Below are 17,322 nucleotides of genomic sequence, written 5' to 3' on the forward strand. Positions count from 1 at the left end.
AAAGCATCCAGCGATTCAGTCAGTCTATTCTAGCTATGATGAAGTCACATGCCAACAGCAGACTTTATGTTCAATGCTATAAAGAACAATAGCCACAGTGCGCCCGCTAGCCTAGCGGTCCAGGCGCATACCACATACGCTGGCAGTTCAGCTTGACAGCGGGTTCGACTCCCATTCCTGATGACCTTTGCTGTGTGTCATCGCTCATCAGCTTACTTTCCTATCAATAAAGGCAGAAAAAGCCCCCAAAAATATCTTTAAAAGAACAAAAGCCACATAAGATATTGCGATTAATGATAGGCATCTTAATTGCTTTCCTATGTACTGTATATGACTTCCACAAACTTGAGTTATGTAGCTATGGGAACCTTTGATGAGCCAAATGGGATTGGAATTGTATGATATCTGATTGGTATAGAATTTTATGAATAATTGTTATTTATGGAGACAATTCTAAAAAAAAAAGTCTGACACTCATCCATTAATCTGTGTTAATTCATACTCATAATTAAAAACATCCTATGCATACAATATTCAAGTCTTGGGAACAGAAAAGAGTTGCTGATTATTAACAGCCTTCTCTGGGAACAGTGTGATTATCAACCTTTTCGCTTATGAATTTACAGCTGCTGAAAAACCCTGCACAATGTCCAACTCTATATTTAAAGATGTGATAAATGTTCATGTTTGTACATTGACCAAAGTGTAAATTGAGTGGTTTGCTCGTCTTCATTTGTAATAGTTTTCTGTCATTCTGTATTGTGACATTCAGGAACATTCCCACATACAAAAGACACTAGGGAATGGCTAAGGCCCAACTAATACTTCTGTGACACGATGGTGTCGCGCGTCAAAAATAGCCAAACTACAAGCTCACAAAGCGTCGTAGATGCGACACTTTGTGAGCTTGTAGGTCTGCTATTTTCGGCGTGCGACACTGTCGTGTGTACGGAGCATAAATTAGGCTTTAGGAAGGCAACCCGCAGGAGAGTCGTTATGGCAACAGGAAGCTTGCCAAACAGACTGTGTTGGAATTGGACAAGTGTGAGCGCACAATCAATACCCCCCTCCCTTGTCGCCCATCTGACATTTTAGGCACACAACCCTTGCTGCAGAAAATATGCTTATGGTGCAGAGTTTGTGTTCAGCAGGTGCAATTCTCCACAGTTGGGCTTGCAATCCTGACCACCTTACATGATCCTTGCAGCAAGTATCAGGGGAGAGGTTTACCAAGTTGTTATGCTGTTCATTGTGGCTGCCCTAGCTGAATAGGTAGAGGTGGCATGGGAAACAGAAGGTCTCAGGTTTGATTCCCGACCCCGGCTATGTGTCGAGGTGTCAATGAGCAAGATACTTAACCTCTAACTCCAGTTACAGCACACAGTATGGAATATACATATATATGAAAAAGCTGTTTATAACACGCATTGTCACATGACTCCCAAGATTAGTGAAATAAAATCATGTTTGTTAAACAAATAGTGACTTTTGTCATATTTGCCCCCTACGGGTCTGGGTTAAATTGCTTATGTCTCTGTGCTATGTATACACGCCTCAATCTGTGATTCAAATTTGGGGCACATTTTTTGTAAAATGGGCCCCTCCCACAACTTTGGAAGACAATTATACTTATATTACATAAATGTGTAGCATGTGTGAGTTTTGGAGCGATTGATAACATACATCTGTTGATGCTCTAGTGATGTAACCTGGTGTCAGACACCCTCACCCAGGCAACCCTACCATTTCTGATCACACATGGACAAATCTGTTGTAGTTCTAACAGACAGACAGAAAGATAAGACTTGTTGCTCTTCTGTCTGTCAACTGCTTTAATGGGGGACAATGGAATTAGGGTCAAAGGTTCTGTGGTAATGCATTCACACAAATATTAAATGACTGTCACTTACGGATTGGGAAGAATATTTGGGGAGTGTTGGCCTGCGACATTCCCTGCGAACACAGACAAGGGTGAAAACATATCTCCGTCGCGGCCTTCAGCCTGGCAGAGGTAACTACCAAATATCTATCAATCGAGATATAGATCTAATACCGTAGACACGAGATGTGACAGGAGTGTTAATGTACATACAGTACTTCGTAAGAAGAAATTTCTTTGCAGACATTTTCTTCTCAAAATTCTGGATCGTCTTACAAATGATCATGCATTTTTTATTTCAATTATTAAGCAAAACACATTATGGAAAGTTGCATTTGAAAAACAAGTAGTGTACCGGAATGAAACAACACATTTATAATTTCCTTTTTTCAAAAATAAATACTATTAGCTATATCATACCGTAGGATTTCTTAATTCATATTCAATTAAGCAGAGCTTAGTATATATTAGGCACTGAGTCATGGTGATCAAATCACTCGCTGGATATGTCAATTGTATTGCATATGGGCAGTAAAAATAAAGAAAAAGAAAGAGGCACGCTTTGCTTTACAGCATACATAAATGTAACAGACTGCACCAAGCAGCATATTGTTTCTTGGCACTTGTTTCATGTCAAGGTAGTATAATGGAGTGGTGATAATCATAACACTTATATTTGATGTTGCTTATCGTTTTAAATAAATAGACAACACACACACAAAAAGATGCACAACATTGTGCTATATACTGTCGACAAACAGTTAAAAAAGCAAAATGTTGCCTAATTTCTCAGAAAGGCCTATGTAGAACTAATAACACCCTTTTGTCTTGAGCAGGTACATTATACTTATGTGCAAAACAATGATTGTCTGGTCAATGTCAGTTCAGTAACAAACATCCAAAGTAGCATTTTTAATTCCCTTGATATTCTAAATCTGGCACATTTTTCCATACGTGTCCATACACATTTCCAGTCAGTAGATGAACTGAACATACTGAGTATGGTTGAGAGAAAGTTGGCATTGTGATTAAAGTCGGCCATCCTTTAAAGTGCCATTGTTATTGCCTCTTCTGTTTCCTTTTTATGTTGTTTGTGAAGGTGGTTGTGATGATTGTATCAAAGAAGCATGATTGTTTTGGTCTCCTATATTTTCCAATGTGCTGCAGTTGGGACATCAAACTTATTCCAGGAAAGGGAAGGACAAGCAGATGTGAGGGGCTTGGTGGAGCTGTGGGATTGTTGAGTTTTAGTGTGAATCATCTGGTGAGGTGAAAGAGTGTCTACCCACATGGTCAGTCTACAATGGCGGACAAGAAGGCCATAACAGCCACACCACAACAGATGAGCAGGATCTGTATTAGGGAATGTCTGGAAAACATAATGTAAAAACAGGCTCAGGGAAATATCAAAACATGAATAAACGCACCCACATTATAAATATATATATACAGTATATCTCTGCTGTTGGGCCAAAACCAGCTAACTACAAAATGTAAATTTTTCAGGAAATGAAAAACAAAAACAAAAAGTGGAGTTAGAAGGTTTTGTTCATCATTGATAAGAAAAGCTTTTTAATACTTTTCATTGGTTCAATATTTTAACCAACACACAGACCAATGTTCAATAGCAGTGATTTATGAAAAATAAATAAAAAGATGAAAAATTTGAGTTGGTTTGGTTGAGCTGGTTTCTGCCACACAGCGACGATAAATATAAAGTATTTTTTTCTTTTGAAATAATACATAAAAATGTACGAAACGGGAAAAAAGGGGATATTTACTCACAACCCATAAAAATGGATCCACGGCCCAAAACTGGGTAATAGACTGGAATATTAATGTGATCAAAAAATAAAATAAAATAACTATATATAATATACCTCCAACTGGACTCCTCTAGCAGGTCTGGCACCACATTCACCAAGGCTATATGCAGGAAACCTCCAGCGGTGAATGGCAATATCCACGCTGTCGCATTTTCTATTTGAATAAAGATTGTAAGTGAGATCATATGTAGCAACTGTGGAACAGAAATTCAGTTTCTATGTGAATGTACTGACATTAAATCTTCAGTGCAAAATGTCTTTACACAACTGAGACATGATGAATAAATGATACAAAAATCGCTGGCAAGTATTTAGCTTCACAACTATTCATCAAGTTGATGCCCATACAGGTTCATGCCTTTATTCACTGTGAAAAATACACCTCATACTGAATTAAAACGGTGTTGTTTTCTCCCCGGCGCCGTATAATATTTGCAATCTATGTGGATGTACTCATGAGTCATGACACAAACAATATTGAAATAAATATATATCTTAATAAATGCCTCTGTAAGAACCTTTAATGCATCCATGAACTCTGAGTCTCTCTTAAATTAACACTGATGATTTTCAAATGTAATCATCAGTGACATGATTATCTATAAACCTTAAAAGTATAAAAATCTCTCTTGAGGTGGTATTGTGTGAAGGTCCTATCTCACCTGTGCCTTTTGGTGACTGAGCACACAGAGCAAAACAGGCTCCCAGCACCCCTACCAGTGCTGTGTACAGCTGCATCCGTGCAGCACTCCACCGGTCAAACCCAGCCCGGAGCAGGATGGCAAAGTCACCCACCTATAGTACAATTCACAAATTAGGTTATGGAAAAACTGTGACTGACCACAATTATAATATGATCTTAATTCTGACACAGGCAGCCTAGAGATACAGTGGCAGTTAAATTATACAGGTTTTTAAATCCTAACATATAATATGACATCCAATGAAATGTAAGTTACATTCCAGGTAAATTCCACTACGCAGGTAATCTCACCTCATGGGGAATTTCATGGAGCAGTATGGCAAAGGTGGTGAGATACCCAACCTGCAACAACAGTCACATTAAGTGATGATATCTTGTCAAGTCAAGTCATCTGTATTTATATAGCACATTTAACAACAGCAGCAGGTGACCCAAAGTACTTTCCAATCAAGGATGACCAGCAAACTGATAGCCATATAAAAACAAACATCAAAAACAAGTAAATCACAGCAATCCAAAAAAATAAATAAACACAATAAAAATCGAGAAGAATATAAGATATATACTTACAGTCTATAAAAGATTAAATACTAAAAAATGTGAATGCATGAAATTGACCAGACAGAAAGATCATGGAGCATCCTCAAACAGAACTAAAAGCAAGAGGAGCGGTGGATCTTTAGATTTGATTTAAAAGTATCTATAATGGGGCAGGACTTAATGTGGGACAGGTTTGTTCAAACTATGTATTCTATAACATGAACTGCAATATAATACACTACACACGGTCCACTTACTGCTCCACACCAGTTTAAACACAGCTTCACACTGTGCATGTAGTTGAAGCATGATCACATGTGATGTATGAGTGTAAGCAGAAAATAGCAAGTGGGAGTCATGTGTATTTAAGACATCTAGTCAACTTCCTCTCTGGCACACTGCTCTGCAGTTCATGCTGTTAGCCTTATGCTTCTCCAGCTGGACTAGCTTCATACCACTATCATGGATATAACTTAACTTAATGTAACAAATCCATGTTAACGTGAATCAGACAGTCCATCTCTTTACTGATTGTATTTCAACACTGTGCATTAAATACACCTTTTAAAAAAGGCTTACGTTATCGTATTATACTTTGGCATGAGTAATGATCTGCGCCAGTTCAGAACTCACAGAGCCCTCATATGGTGTATCTTGTACTATTCCAGAGACCTGTGCCAAACATGATACTCACAAGGCAGGCATAATCAGTGCCAATTCCCAAGTCAACACATTTCTATATGCCTTGCTTTCACTTAGTAATACAGCGTCCCTTTGTGGCCACTTAACATTTATTTTGGAATGCAAAATGAAGCATGTGAAATTAATCCACATTGCCCTCAACATGAAGTAATGCACACTTGTTGCTAGAGCTGACTGTAGACTGAAGTGTCCTGTTGAAACACTGCAACTATTGATTATTGTCTTAGGGATTATTCTATCGATTACTTTTTTGATTGATAGAATAATCGAGAAGCACGTTTTAAATATTTTAAAAAACATTGTACTGTAGATACAGTATCAACAAATTGATTAAGCATGTAAGCCTTATTTTGTACTTCGTCGCAGAAGGGTATCGTGAAGAAATTAGTGTAAATAGCTAATCTACAAGCTCAACACATTGCATTGTGATGCATTGTCAGCTTGCAAGGGCGGTAGTGGCTCAGGAGGGAGTGGCCGGTTGGGGAACTACTACAATAACGTAACCTACATTTGTCAAATGTGATGTTTTTGTGGGGTCTTTTTAGGTGGCAGCTAAATGACTCATACATTGTAATAACTGTTTCATTGTTTTAAATCAATGGCAAAATAAAGGTGTGGGGGCTGCAATTTCACTTATTTGATTTTAGCAAAGTAACATTGTTAATTTCTGTTTTGTACAACAAACAGAAATTATTTTGTTTTCATGAAAACCTTTTTATTCTTGCAATAACTGCTAGTTCATTTTTTAAATAAAGGTAACCATTTTGTATTTCAGTATGGTCGAAGGAAAGAAAATACCAGAAGTATACTTCTTTAAACAGAGAAAACTGTGGCTAACATTAGTGCATGAGCTGCGAACAGTTCATGTTCATGACAAGCTTCCTACCTGTCTCAGTCACATTTATTTTCAGAGACCTTCACACAAAAAGGTTGCCTTTGAATTACGGTAGCTAATCATGCGGTGGGGGCAGTAGGCAGCTGCCCTCCATTTGAGACAAAGTCATTATGTGATGGACAAGAAATACAAGAAATAGTTTTAGATCCTGTGTCCTTACCTTTCTGCTGACCAGAAAACTCCCAGCCACAGCCAGCCCATGGGTGAAGTTGTCAATGCAGTTTGCCAGGAGGTTTAAGTAACCACTTGTCTGTAATATATGAAGTATGTTTAGTACCTTTTATTTATACATGACTAGTGATTTGAGGAACTCCTGTAGGCAAATGTGCTATCATTTTATAATAGAATACAGCTCCTACTTGTCTTGATGGCTCCAAAAGATAAATCATTTCCCTTATACTTTAGGATGGCAGCCATAACTGAAAGGGTAGAGAGCTGGCCTGGGAGACAGAAGATCACAGGTTCGATTCCCAGGCCTGGCAATGTTGTGTTGAAGTGGCCCTGAGCAAGACACTTAACCGCTAACGGCTTCCAGAGTGCCGTACTAATTACGTTCACTGCTCCTAGTATTGCCCCAAGGAGTGGGGACCACCGTATTATTAGGTTGATATGGATGATATGGTTGGTTATACAGTAAATTACTATCTTTTCTTATCTATTCAAAATGTCTGTTTACGAAAAGTTTAATTATTCATGCTAAATCATATTTATGCATCAATGGGAATATGAATTCAGAATTTCAACAAGCAGGTGTAACCCCCTGGCTTTGAACCAAGGTCGCCCCTTGCGGGGGAATCCCCCCTTCCTAATGGAGATATTAGGCTTCTATTGTTATATACATATTTTATGACATTTTCCAACCTACTGTAGGCCAACATTTCTCTTAAATTGATAGATTTAAGAACTAAACATAACCCTGGCAGAATTTCTAATTCAAAACCAATGCCGACCTGTATAACAAAAGTCGTTTAACATGTCTGACCCAATTCTACTTGCTAATTAAGTCATGACATGCTGTTAGTTGCTTAACAGTGCTTTTAAAAGCCCTGGAATCAAAATGCACCAGAATTATTCCCATTTATTTTTTGGAACAGATGGTCTTAGCTTCCTAAGCTCTCTTGCAACAGACTTTGTGTGTCCAGTTTATTTTCTTTCCCATGATATAGTTTCATTTTTTGCTATCTTGACAGCTGGTGTCCCCACAATACCTTGATTTTCTCTGATCCTTCCTTCGGGGAGTGCTGTGGCTTTGAGCCGTTCCGTGTCTCTGAGTGGTTTCCATTCTTGTGCGATATCGCTGCAGAGTTTGATGGTGTCTGTAAAAAGAATAATCAAATGAAAGGTTTTGTCATTCAGGAGGGTAATCACCATAATCTGTTATTAGGCAATGAATGCGTCACAGTTTAATAATGCACAATATTAAAGGCTACCCCTCTGCAGGTGAGTTAGATCTGCGTTAGGGAGCTTGTGCCTTTATTTTCTATAATTCGAAAAAGCATGAATTTGTTCCTTCTGTGTCATCTGCAATGTCACACTAAAAATAAAACTATAGATAATTAAGTGGAACACTGGGGAAAAGGGGAAAAACTGGAACAAGGGGAAAACGTTATGTGACAGTGGATCATTTTTCTTAGACTAAAGGCCCTGACACTGAAAGCGTCAGACACTCGCATAAATCATTGTTTACAATGGCTGTAGCCACACTGAAAGCTTCAAGTGGAGGCATCAAAACCTGTTAACGCATCTTTCAGAGCACGCTTACATTTCATAGCTAGCATCAACCCTCCGATGTAAAAGCTGATGAGCTTGTTGATCTGCTATTTTCTATAATTTAAATTAATGTTTTTTTATAATTGATTAAATCAATTAGTTTGCTTAACTCTTGCACCCTAACTGTCATATGCAGTGTTATTCCATCATTCCAAATCCATTCATGAACCTTCATGAACTTCATTCATCCCAACCACAAGCCATGATCCTTATATTCCCACACTGGTGTTCAACAAGGTTTGCATGTTTTGAATAGAAAACAAAATACCTGGTCACCTCAGGCTATTCTCCTTTTCCGAGAAGGGTCAACTTCCCTGTTCTCTCATTCAAAAACCACTTGTGTTGCCATTTAGGGTAGACTAACAGTCAAATTAAGTGGAGGGGGAAATAGCCTGCCGTCCTCTGGATGTAGTCAAGAGATGTGATCAAGTGTGATCAACTGTAAGAACAATTCACCCCCTAAGCTAAACTGTTATGTGGGAGCTTGATGACAGTTCAGTTCTGATCATCAATTCTAAATGACTTTAAAAGTCAAATCAAAGCATACATATATTAGCTAAATAATAATACAAATAATAAATAATTAGCAACAGACTACGATCAGCCTCCTCTGAGCTAGAAAGGTCATCGTACTGTATATCCCTTGCAATACAGTTAGATAAATCATTTAAGTATAAGATTTTTTTTTTAAGAAGAAATCACAAAAATCCAACTTCCAAATATTTGAAGAGCGGTCTCACAAACCAACACGCCTCTGCCGCAATTCATCTGTCTGTTTGCTGAGCATACACTTGCAAGCAGTCTGAAGAGGGTACACCAGCTGCCTAACCCCAGCTCTATAAATAGATACTACGCTGAATGAGCCCAGACTTGGATGTCAGTCTTGGCAATACAAGGATGAGAGGCAGGATACAGGCTGGGTACCGCGCCTCCTATCGTGTGCAATCAGCATTGTAGAAAGTTTGTATGGAACAAGTACTGTGCTCATTTTGCAGTAGTTAAATGGACAACATTTGCACTTGCATAATACATTTTGCTCCAAAATCCACAGTACAGCAACCATACCACAGGGAACAAAATTTCCCTAACGTTACTGATATCAGTGAGCCAAGTACAAAGGAGGACTACACTGGACGTTGTCTACCTAACAAAAGAAGGGATGTGAAAACAGGTATCAATTGTCTAGACATCTCAGACATCAGCCTTGTCTTAAGGCACAACACAGGTCCGTTACATAATACAGTATTTGCACTAACAGGAATAGCCTCAACACTCATTGAGTTGTACCAGCTCTCTACTTTTTCAGACAATCCCCACATAGAGCATTTTAGACGATCTCCACATAAAGCATTTTAAAAAGATCTGAAACAAACAATTAAAAAAATATATTTTTTAGATAATTATTAGTAGGCCTATGTAAAAATGTCCCAATGGCCAAGTTGTCTTAGGGTCTACGGCACCATTTGTTGTGCCACTGGGACACATATTTTACTCGAGCACGTTGAATTGGCTCTGGTCTTTTGGGATGGTCCAGGTGTCTTCTTGGTAATAGGAGACACTCACATGAAATAAATCCTGGATTAGGATGTTGTATTGCATAGAATTGAATTGTGCAGTCCTACTTATATTTACATTTAATGAATGTAAATTAGGTCTATCACAAGACTTACGGTGGAATTCAAATAGGGCACTGGAGATAGTGCAGTGTCCTCAAGACTGCCCTGGTCAGGGAACATCTTCTCCAGCAGTAAGAAGGACAGTAGGCCAAGGATTACCCACAGGCCCTGGTTCATGTATTGGTGATGGTCACTACCTGCTGGAACAGAAGGATAGGTACAGTGTATGAGAGTACAGAAACAGATTGGGAGACAACATACATAATGTTGCTGTTGGGCAGAAACCTCGCACCTCCATATTTATAAAGTGCAAAGGTAGCAAAAAGAGCTGATCTACAAGCTCACAACACGTCACGATGGTGTTGTGAGCTTGTAGATCCGATATTTTTGAAACATCGATTGGAACTGGTTATCCCCCCCCCCAAAGATTTATCTAAATGTTTCGATAGTAGCCGATTTACAAACACAAAACAGGCAGTAATTTGATGTGTTGTGATCTTGTACATCAGCTATACCAAACAAAGTATAAAATAGGGTTGAAGTGGTTAAACTGTTCCTTGTTTGGCTGTGGACCCCCTGGAACTCCCTCAAGGACTCCTGGGGGTCCCAGACCAAACTTTGAGAACCACTGCTCCTATGATATGATATAAATGTCATTGTGATTTAAATCCTATATTATGCAATTGTAGAATTGAAGAAAACAGAAGAAAACGTTTTGCGCAAACATATCAGCACTCAAATGTGCCTAAGAGTGCTCTTGAGTTTGCGTAGATTTTGTTCTGACCCAAGAACAAATCACAGCTAAGAAAACATTGGTGTATGCCAAAATCTTCTTTTTTGCTAAAGATTTATTCATGGGCTTTATGCCTTTATGAATAGTAAGATGACAGGAAATGGGGAGAGAGTTGGTGAGTGACATGCAACAAAGGCCGTCGGGATAGGGACTCGAACCCGCAACGCGCTGTCAGGCTCCAGGTCCTAACAACAAATTTCCTCTTAAGAACGGTTGGTGAATGAGGCCCATTGTGAGCATTAACTGATCTGACCCATAGTTTGTGGGATGTGGATCACTATGAGCTGAAGGAAATTGCAACAAAACCATTCTCTTTACGCCTGCTGTGATGAAATACAGGTCCAAATACAATTGATTTCTCAACAACAAAACTCAGCAGTGTTGGATGTCTCACCTGAGCTGCCAGATAGGGCCCAAGCCTCTGGGAGGAGGTGGAGGAACACGTCACCTAGCAGGCCTCCAATAGCAAAGCTCAGTAGCTGCTTCAACTTCTGGCATCCAGCTGAGCAACATAAAAATTGAAAGCAAAGCAGAGCATGCGTTTATTCTCGTGAAGACGTGAACCTGGTGTATTCACTTACTTCTGTTAACGTGGAAACAAAACCAATTTTCAACTTGAGATTGTGATAAAAATGGGATTTAAGATAGTCAAAGGGGCAGTGCCCTCAATACCTGACTAACTACTTCTCTAAAGTGAGTGACACCCACAGCCACAATACTAGAGGGAGCGACAACAATCTGGCACTAACCAAATATAGAACATACATGGGAAAATTCTCATTCTACTAGTCTACCACCAAAATGTGGAATGCCCCGACACCATCCATTAAAAAATGTGAATCACTGGTTTCTTTTGAAACTAGCCTGAGAAACTATCTATCAGTAGACCACAAGGGGAGGTAAATGCAATTTCCCATAGAAAGGAGGTGTCAATTACTGCTGACGTTTTTCCCATTTTCCTTTTTCTCCTTTGTACACATACTGTAGTGTTTTTGTTGATGACATCAACATGTTATTTTTTCATGCTATGTTGATGAATTGAATACATAGGACGACAATGGAAACAAGTCCCAAGGACTTTTTGTGTTATCCTTTTAGCCTTAACGTCAGACTCTACCTCCTCGTGCTGTTTACATTTCTGACCAATAAAGTATTCGATCAATCAATCAATGAGGTTTATGAAAACTAAATTTACTCTGCAATTTTAAAGGGGACTTCTTCCACTATAACATGATAATTTAATAACATAATAATGACAACAACATGCATATTTGCACACAATTATGCAGCCTTATTATACTGTATATAGCAAATGATCTTCCACAGAAACTCTGTTTATGATTTCCTTTGGTACAGTAACTGACTAACCTCAGGGTTAGGACTGCCCTAGAAAACCCATGGCCTGAAATAAAAACGTGGAAGGCTGTATTACAGTGGGTGTGGCAACCCAAGAGACCAGTGTTCAGGTTAACCTCAATACATAGCAAGTGTTTCCCACCAAATGAAAAATGGAAGTCCGGATGGCTCATAATTCATAAGCAGAATACATCCTGGCTTTTGCTTAAACAAACCAAATCCAGTTGCATTTGATGGAGAGTGCAGAACACTAGTAGAATATTGCAGATACAGCACTGATGATTGGTGAGCCCAATTCATCTCAATCCTGATGTTACTGCCATTACTGATATGTCATGAAGGTTAGGGATTATGGTGAGCAGCTTAAATTATAGTAGGTCATCCGATTTTTGGATTTTGGTGCCTGATTTGTTGTCCTCGTGATCAGCCAATAGTACCTGCATTATTTCTTCCACTGGGATTATCAAAAATATGAGAAATGTTTTGCCTGACCACTGCATCTCGTCATTGTGTCGCAAGACAAATTTCAGTGCAAACTGACAATAAAGTATTATCGTATCGTATCGTATTAATGCAACAAAAATGCAATTGAGAAAAGACAATGCAAGAAATATTTTCATAACATGAACTGTCAAATTAGATCATAAACAGTGCAACCTGGCAATTATGAATGACTCCCATTTGAATATAGGCTTCTTCTTCATAGATGTGTAAAGCACTTATTCTTATTGTTCCATTTCACTTGTGATTTTTTTATTTTATTTGTTTCAACAAGTTTTTCTAAATGTATCATATTTATATAGTAGTAAAAAAAAAAGTATATATATTATATAATTTTATATAATGTCATTGGTTTTACCAATCAAAGTTGTGTATTTGTATTTATTTGTCTGCTTATAAGTAGAATGTTCTCAAATTTCAAATAAAAAAATGTAAAGGAAGAATAAAAAAAGGACTCAAAAAATCAGGATTGGACCATATACCATAAAAACATATGGACAGCGTCACACCATTGGTTTCTACAGACTGTAAATGAAGCCCATTTTTCAGCGATTTCAAATCCGCCATCTTTCTATATCCGGTCCTAAATGCAAACGGAAATGAATGCTATTGGCTGCAACCGTAGCAAGGGTGGGTCTTCACTCCGTAGAACCAGTAGAAAGCCTAGAAATATACCCTACGTTATCATTAATATTCATTAAAATCATTAAGTAGTGGTGATAAAATCAAGTGTAAAGTTCACCAAAAAAACTCATTGACTTCTATTGAGATTATAATGTATTGCCACCACCGAAGGTGAAATAGTGACATCTGCTGGGCCATTAATAGGAACAGCAGGCTGAACGAGAACCGCAAACAGGGTTTGCCCCTTGGATTGGACCCAAATGTGCCATCCATAGGGCGCTATACAATATGTCTCACATGTGGCTCTCCAGCTACAACAGAGACAACAGCAGACACTGGTTGTTATGCAGGCCCAAGAGGAAGACAACCTGCATATGGTGAGGATTTGCCACGTAGCAGTTTATTAATGTCTTCTCCCCACTGCTTGAGTACCAATTGGGTGGCAGGCAGGTGCATCCTCAGGTAGATAAGTAGCCAGGCAAGCGCGTTAACCTGGAAAGGCAGTTCTTGTGGCTGGTGGGTTATTACAGGCCATCTTTTGCTGTGCTTACCAGTCCCTTAACTCAGGGGTTTTCAACTGATTTCGACCCAGGGACCACCATCCTGACTAAAAGCAACCTGGGGACCACCACTATTGTGCGTGGCGGGTCCATCATAGACCCACCCCACACAATAGTGGTGGGGGGTTCATGCACTGCAGGGAGCTGGAGAAAATAGCTATAATATCAATATAATATCTAATAAAATACAGCAATTTTGTTTGAATATGATGTAATATGAGGATTAATGAGGATTACTGTGATTATGGTAAGCTCACATTTCATATTACACACACACAATACAGTAAGAACTCCTGTAGGCTGTAAGTTATTAAAAGTTAAAAAAAAAAAAGTTTTTTTTTTTTTTTTGGCCAGGGACCACCTGCAATACCTCCGCGGACCACCAGTGGGTGGTCCGCGGACCACCGGTTGAAAACCCCTGCCTTAACTGACCTGACCTGAAAGAGTGCCTTACAAACGACACCTTGGACAGAGGGCTGGGGGCCCTTTTGTCCTAGGAAATGAAGAGGGTTGATCACCCTGCACCCGAAAAACTCTCACAGACGGATGTGAAGCAGAGCACTGTAGCGAGAGTGCCGGGCTGTCAAATGAGCAGTCAACTCCCTGCGCTACGACATTACCTCCTGGCGACACTCATTCACCCGCCGTTCGGACCACCCTGGTCCATGACATGACAGGTGTGAATCTGATCTTACAACCTGTTACAAGTTCAAGGTGATCTGTATGCTGGGGTAACAATGTTGATAGCGGAGGGGGTGCAGGTTAAAATATATTTAGCTCCAGATGGCTACATTTATAGATTATTTCCACTCCTGTTTAGGGCATAGGGGAATATTTTTCCAACTAAGACTCACAAGACTCATGACAATGACTGACTCATTGGCTACTTTTCATCTGAGTTTTCTATGGCAGCATAACTCACGCTACTGAAGCCTACTTGCTAGCTAGAGCTCCACAGAGCATGTCTCATGTTTTTTAATCTCATCACCTGGCGTCCCTATTTTGGGCTGTCATAATAAGTATAAAAAAATGTCAAAAATGTTTTAAAAAAAATATGTGACTTCAAGATTGACAATTTTTTTAAATAACTAAATAAACATTTAAAAATAAACTACGTATACATATACATATATATATATATATATATATATATATATATATATATATATATATATATATATATACACATACATATATATACTGTATATACATTAACTAAAATAAGGCTTAATGTTTAGGCTACACATTTTTACCCCCTACCTTCCGTTTTCAGGGCTGCTCCAGCTTCAATGGGGACGATGAGCAGGGGGAAAATCCCACTGAGTCCTATTATGACCGATCCGACCAGGGAGCACAGCCAGACGTCAGCACGTTCACTGGCAAGTAAGTCTGCTGCTGCCTGGAACCCGAAAATGTCATGGCCTGGTCCTGCAGCAGTGGCTGAGGCATGAGCCATGGCTGTCTGGGAAATCTTATGACCGCTTGATGCCCCCCTGGAAGTCACCACCAGCAGGGCAACACCAACACACACAGCAGCTAGAGCCCAGCTGGGCCGACCAAAGCCTCCTGCTTTCATCCGTTCCACGATCCAAAGAGCACTTTCAACCAACAAGGATGATGCTGCAAGACAGGTCAAATGATAATGAAACAGGGGTCGAAAATATATCCTAACCGACACTTGGAGCCAATAACCGCCGACCTAATCTTGCTCATGTAGGTTAATCGAATAATCGAGAAGTAGGTTTTTATATACATATATTTGTTTTATTTCTTATATCAACAAATCTACATGGAATAATCCTAATAGATTTTAGGTGATTAAATCATTAGTCTGATTAATCACTTAACCCTGTAGTATACTTCATTGTACAATGATAGCATACACAAATAGCTGTTGTGAACCTTTAGATCTGCTATTTTCACTTTTTTTTCTCCTTCATTAATTGTAATCGAGGCCAAGTTTGCAATGATCATGATATTGATTTTAATTCAGATCGCCCCAGCTCCAGCCAGAGGTGATACAGTAAATGGTATCAAAGACGTCTAGCAGCATGGTTATTGTTAATATGCAATTTGTTTTCATAACTCATGGAACATCTGTGACCAGAATTGGATAACTGTACTTCTGGTTTACAGTACCCATTTACACAATTAAATCAATGATTAGTTTTAAAACATTTGACAACGTTTCATGAAAAAAGGAAATATATAATTGATAAACAACTGACAGTCACGTCAAGCTACATGTTGTCCAAGCGTTCCTTTTCTACATTACTAGCAGGTTTATGAGACTGAGGAGCACCTTTTAGGAACAATTTGACATATTTTTGTCTCTGACCTGTCCTTAACCAAAGGAGAACAGAGAGAGACTTTTCATCATGTCGTTTAAGGGCAGGGCTATACATTACTACTGACAGCCACTGGTTGCATTAAAAAAAGCAATTTGTAATGGTCAACTATGGATAGAGTAACAATCTGAGATTTGACTGAAACTTAAATCCTCAAGTGATTACTTTTTATGGTAATTTTGTTAACAGCAAAGCGTGAGAGTGTGTTAGTGCTTCGAGAGTCAATAATCTCAGTTAGGTGAAATTCAGGAGTGAATGCAATCATGCAATGTAACACCTTTTCCTGGTCCTGTTGTCCCTTTAAACATTCCATGCATTCTAAGATAACGGTTAATTCCTGTCACCAGTAGCAACATTTACGAAGCACGATCTACACACAATCTAACTGTGCGTGCATGTATCTACTTAAATCTAGATAACATCCAAATGAAATTACATCATGTTCCGAATGCAACGCCACTTTTGGGGGATTGGTTTGTTTTAAAAAAAACATTTAAACTGTTTTTAAACAGCATTTTAAAGCGTGGCAACGAATAACTGAACGAAATCAAACTCACCCACATAAACAAAAGTTAGCTAATGTTCGCCAGCGAGCGTCGGAGAGCCATGTAGACACTTTGATCCAGACAGGCTAAGATTAGCTACTGTAGAGTATCAGGCAAACAATCACTGCAAAACTAAACGCTACCGCAGCTAGCGTTAATAACAAACTACAAGCCAAAGAGTGGAAATGTGGCTATTAAGTAAATAATTCATATACATGGATATCACGATGTTGCGCATACATGTGTGGCGATGTTTTTCTAACCTTCTGATTTGGGCAGTCTTTGCGCCACCGCTGTGTCCCTGCCATCCAGTCTACACTTCCCAACAGGCTGGTCCAAACAGCGCTTCTGTTTCTGCACTCACCAAAGCAAACAGCCACGTATCACGGTCCAGCAGAGGAAAAAAGGGTTAAAGATCCGGCCTAGAGCGGATACGGAAACGGTACGTAAGTGTACATGAATGTGTGAGTGTAAATTACCGGATAAAGTAGGCGGCCTTTAGACCGGATCAGCGTACTGAGCAGTAAATAGAAACTAGGCTTTCCACGGGTGCTGCGGAAAGCCTGGTGATGCGAGGTTTTAGGAGGAGACAGTCGAGATGGAAATCCCGCCCCAGTGCTGCTTCCAGGAAGGTTTTATTCGGTTTTTATATGTATTGTTTATT

At 39.2% G+C, this 17,322-nt stretch overlaps 1 protein-coding gene across 5 annotated transcripts; it reads right to left on the reverse strand.

Annotated features, from left to right (window-relative positions):
* Positions 1–1,814: 1,814 nt before the first annotated feature.
* slc39a13 (solute carrier family 39 member 13) lies at positions 1,815–17,009 on the reverse strand. Of its 5 annotated transcripts, none has more exons than XM_084062681.1 (10): positions 16,922–17,009; positions 15,026–15,385; positions 11,119–11,226; positions 9,986–10,128; positions 7,754–7,861; positions 6,706–6,795; positions 4,700–4,750; positions 4,368–4,500; positions 3,760–3,859; positions 1,815–3,248 (listed from the first exon to the last, which is right to left on the reverse strand). In XM_084062681.1, the coding sequence occupies exons 2-10, from the start codon at positions 15,339–15,341 to the stop codon at positions 3,173–3,175; spliced, it is 1,125 nt and encodes a 374-aa protein (XP_083918807.1). In that variant the 5' UTR covers positions 15,342–15,385; positions 16,922–17,009; the 3' UTR covers positions 1,815–3,172. The 5 variants fall into 5 exon arrangements, with proteins under 5 accessions (XP_083918807.1, XP_083918803.1, XP_083918806.1 ...); XM_084062677.1 differs by having other exon boundaries at positions 9,986–10,131; XM_084062680.1 differs by having other exon boundaries at positions 9,986–10,131; positions 16,874–16,989.
* Positions 17,010–17,322: the final 313 nt, after the last annotated feature.

This window comes from Gymnoscopelus microlampas, assembly GCF_963454915.1.
Source record: "Gymnoscopelus microlampas genome assembly, chromosome: 1".
In the NCBI taxonomy this organism is placed as follows: Eukaryota; Metazoa; Chordata; class Actinopteri; order Myctophiformes; family Myctophidae; genus Gymnoscopelus; species Gymnoscopelus microlampas.